This window comes from Hoplias malabaricus, chromosome 14 (genome assembly GCF_029633855.1).
Source record: "Hoplias malabaricus isolate fHopMal1 chromosome 14, fHopMal1.hap1, whole genome shotgun sequence".
NCBI lineage: Eukaryota > Metazoa > Chordata > Actinopteri > Characiformes > Erythrinidae > Hoplias > Hoplias malabaricus.
This window is the reverse complement of record NC_089813.1, coordinates 38140618-38143117: the sequence shown is the minus strand read 5'-3', so window position 1 is coordinate 38143117 and position 2500 is coordinate 38140618. Positions and strand designations below refer to the sequence as shown.

At 47.2% G+C, this 2500-nt stretch overlaps 1 protein-coding gene across 1 annotated transcript in view; it reads right to left on the bottom strand.

Annotated features, from left to right (window-relative positions):
• notch2 (notch receptor 2) overlaps positions 1–2500 on the bottom strand; it is a 65071-nt gene that overhangs the window by 10624 nt on the left and 51947 nt on the right. The window contains exons 13-18 of the mRNA XM_066643271.1: positions 2131–2359; positions 1836–2037; positions 1529–1682; positions 1178–1362; positions 436–568; positions 24–266 (exon numbers count right to left, since the gene is read on the bottom strand). Coding sequence (XP_066499368.1) covers positions 24–266; positions 436–568; positions 1178–1362; positions 1529–1682; positions 1836–2037; positions 2131–2359 — 1146 coding nt within the window. The remainder of the gene's footprint in view (positions 1–23; positions 267–435; positions 569–1177; positions 1363–1528; positions 1683–1835; positions 2038–2130; positions 2360–2500) is intronic.

Sequence of the window (2500 nt, the reverse complement as noted above, 5' to 3'; positions counted from 1 at the left end):
AGATTAATCTATTTACAGCTCACCCTTGTATCCAAGGCGACAGCGGCACTGATAGTTGTTTGCCAGCTGGATGCAGTCCACACTGCCGTAAGGATCACAGGGTTTGGACCGACATTCATTAATGTCCCCTTCGCAGTGTTCGCCGGTGAATCCCGCCGGGCAGCTGCAGGTGTAACGACCGATGCCGTCCATGCAGCGACCTCCATTCAGACAGCGGGGGCCGAACTCGGGAGAGCACTCGTCCACGTCCACCTCACACCGCAGGCCTGCAGCAAAGAGGACAAGGACACACGTGTGTTAAAATATCAGGAATGCCCCACGAGGGGGGGGAAGCTTGAAGATAAATGACTGAACAACGCTATTTTCCCAAAACACTTGAACAGAACACATCCCAATTTTGTACGTAAGAGGAGAAACATTCTCTTAAGTTCTCACCCTTGGTGCCGGGAGGACAGGAGCAGGAGAAACGGTTGACCAGGTTGATGCAGGTGCCTCCATTGTGGCAGGGGTTAGACTGACACTCATTGACATCATACTCACAGTTCACTCCCTGGTAACCAGCCTTACACTGAGAGAGAGAGAGAGAGAGAGAGAGAGAGAGAGAGAGAGAGAAAGAAGAGAGAGAGAGAGAGAGAGAGAGAGAGAGAGAGAGAGAGAGTGAGAGTGGGAGCGAGAGAGAGTGAGAGTGTGAGAGAGAGAAAGAGAGTGAGAGAGAGAGAAAGAGAGAGTGTGAGAGAGAAAGTGAGTGTGAGAGAAGAGAGAAAAAGAGTGTGAGAGAGAAAGAGTGAGTGTGAATAGAGAGAAAGAGTGAGTGTGAATAGAGAGAAAGAGTGAGTGTGAGAGAAGAGAGAAAAAGAGTGTGAGAGATAGAGAGAAAGAGTGAGAGTGAATAGAGAGAGAGTGAGAGTGTGAGAGAGAGAAAGAGTGAAAGAGAGAACGAGTGAGTGAGAGTGAGAGAGAGAAAGAGTGAGAGTGAATAGAGAGAGAGAGTGAGAGTGTGAGAGAGAGACACACACAAGAACAAAAAAGAAATGAGAGTGAGATTCTCATTAACTGTCTTTACACACCCATAAAAACCGTTTTCACTTCAAGATGTGTTTCTCCGTGCTTTTTCACATAGAGGACTTTTAACTTACAAAGCATACATTCTGCTGTTTCTAACACTGGAGGCACTAACCTCGCAGTTGTAGCCGCTCTGGTAGTCCACACAGGTTCCTCCGTTCCTGCAGGGATTGGACAAGCACTCGTCGATTTCCGTCTCACAGTAGCTGCCCCACCAGCCGGCCTGGCACAAACAGCGGTGCGTGTTCTCCGTGTTCTCACAGCGGCCACCATTTTGGCACACTTGCTCTACTGAAACCCCTAGACACACACACACACACAGATACAGAATATAACAGGGTGTTGAGTCTTGTGTTTAAAGGCAATGGAAACTAATCAGGGCGCTTTTGTAGATAAATTAATGGTGTGCTCTATTAGTAAACAATAATAAAGTAGTGTTTGGGAAATAAGAGAACATCTAACTCACCTTTTCTCTTGGAAACACTCTGGCAGGTCATGTTGGGGATATCACAATAGAGTCCAGTCCAGCCCTGGGTGCAACTGCAGCGCCAATTAGTTACCTGCTGGCGACACGTACCTCCGTTCTTGCACTGGATGTTTTTGCACAGATCTGCCAGAGCCTACAAAACACACAAAAATAACAAAACCGTAAGAGCCCAAGCTTCAGAAAAGGTTCTAGGCTGTAAACGTTAGACCGGGTCAGTCCAATGCAAAGCACAACGGTGCATTATGATTCTCAGAGAGGCTGAGCACACAACACTCCATGTTTTTACCTGGCAGTTGCGGCCAGTGTACTCCATGGGGCAGGTGCAGTGATACGTGCCCAAGCCGTCCGTGCATGTGCCTCCGTTCTTGCAGGGCTCCGATTTACACTCATCAATCTCATACTGACAGAACTGGCCATAGAAACCAGGCTGGCAGCGGCAGGAAAAGCTGTTTATATCATCCACGCATGTCCCGTTATTCAGACAGGAGCTGCACAGAGAGAGGATAATACAATATCATAATATAGCAATAACACGTCACGGTTTTTAAGTGTCTGAAAATAAATAAATAAGAGGGACTCACGTTTCCGTGCATTCGGGAATGTTACGTTCACAGTTGATGCCATTAAAACCAGGAGGACACTGGCATGTGTAGCTGTTGACGTAATCATTGCAGGTTCCTCCGTGCAGGCAGGGGGAGCTCTCGCACTCGTTCACCTCCACCTCACAACGCTCTCCGCTGAAACCTGGGCGGCACTCGCAGGAGAATCGGCCGACCTTATCCACACACGAGCCACCGTTTATACAGGGGTCTGAAAACAACAACAACAAAAGTTAGCAAGTTAAAAAAGTTAGCAAAAACAGCGGTACTTTACACAATGACAACAAAGTCCTGTTAGTTACGTTTAAGCTTGAAGTTATTTCTTTGTTTTTGTTTTTTTAAATTAAACCAT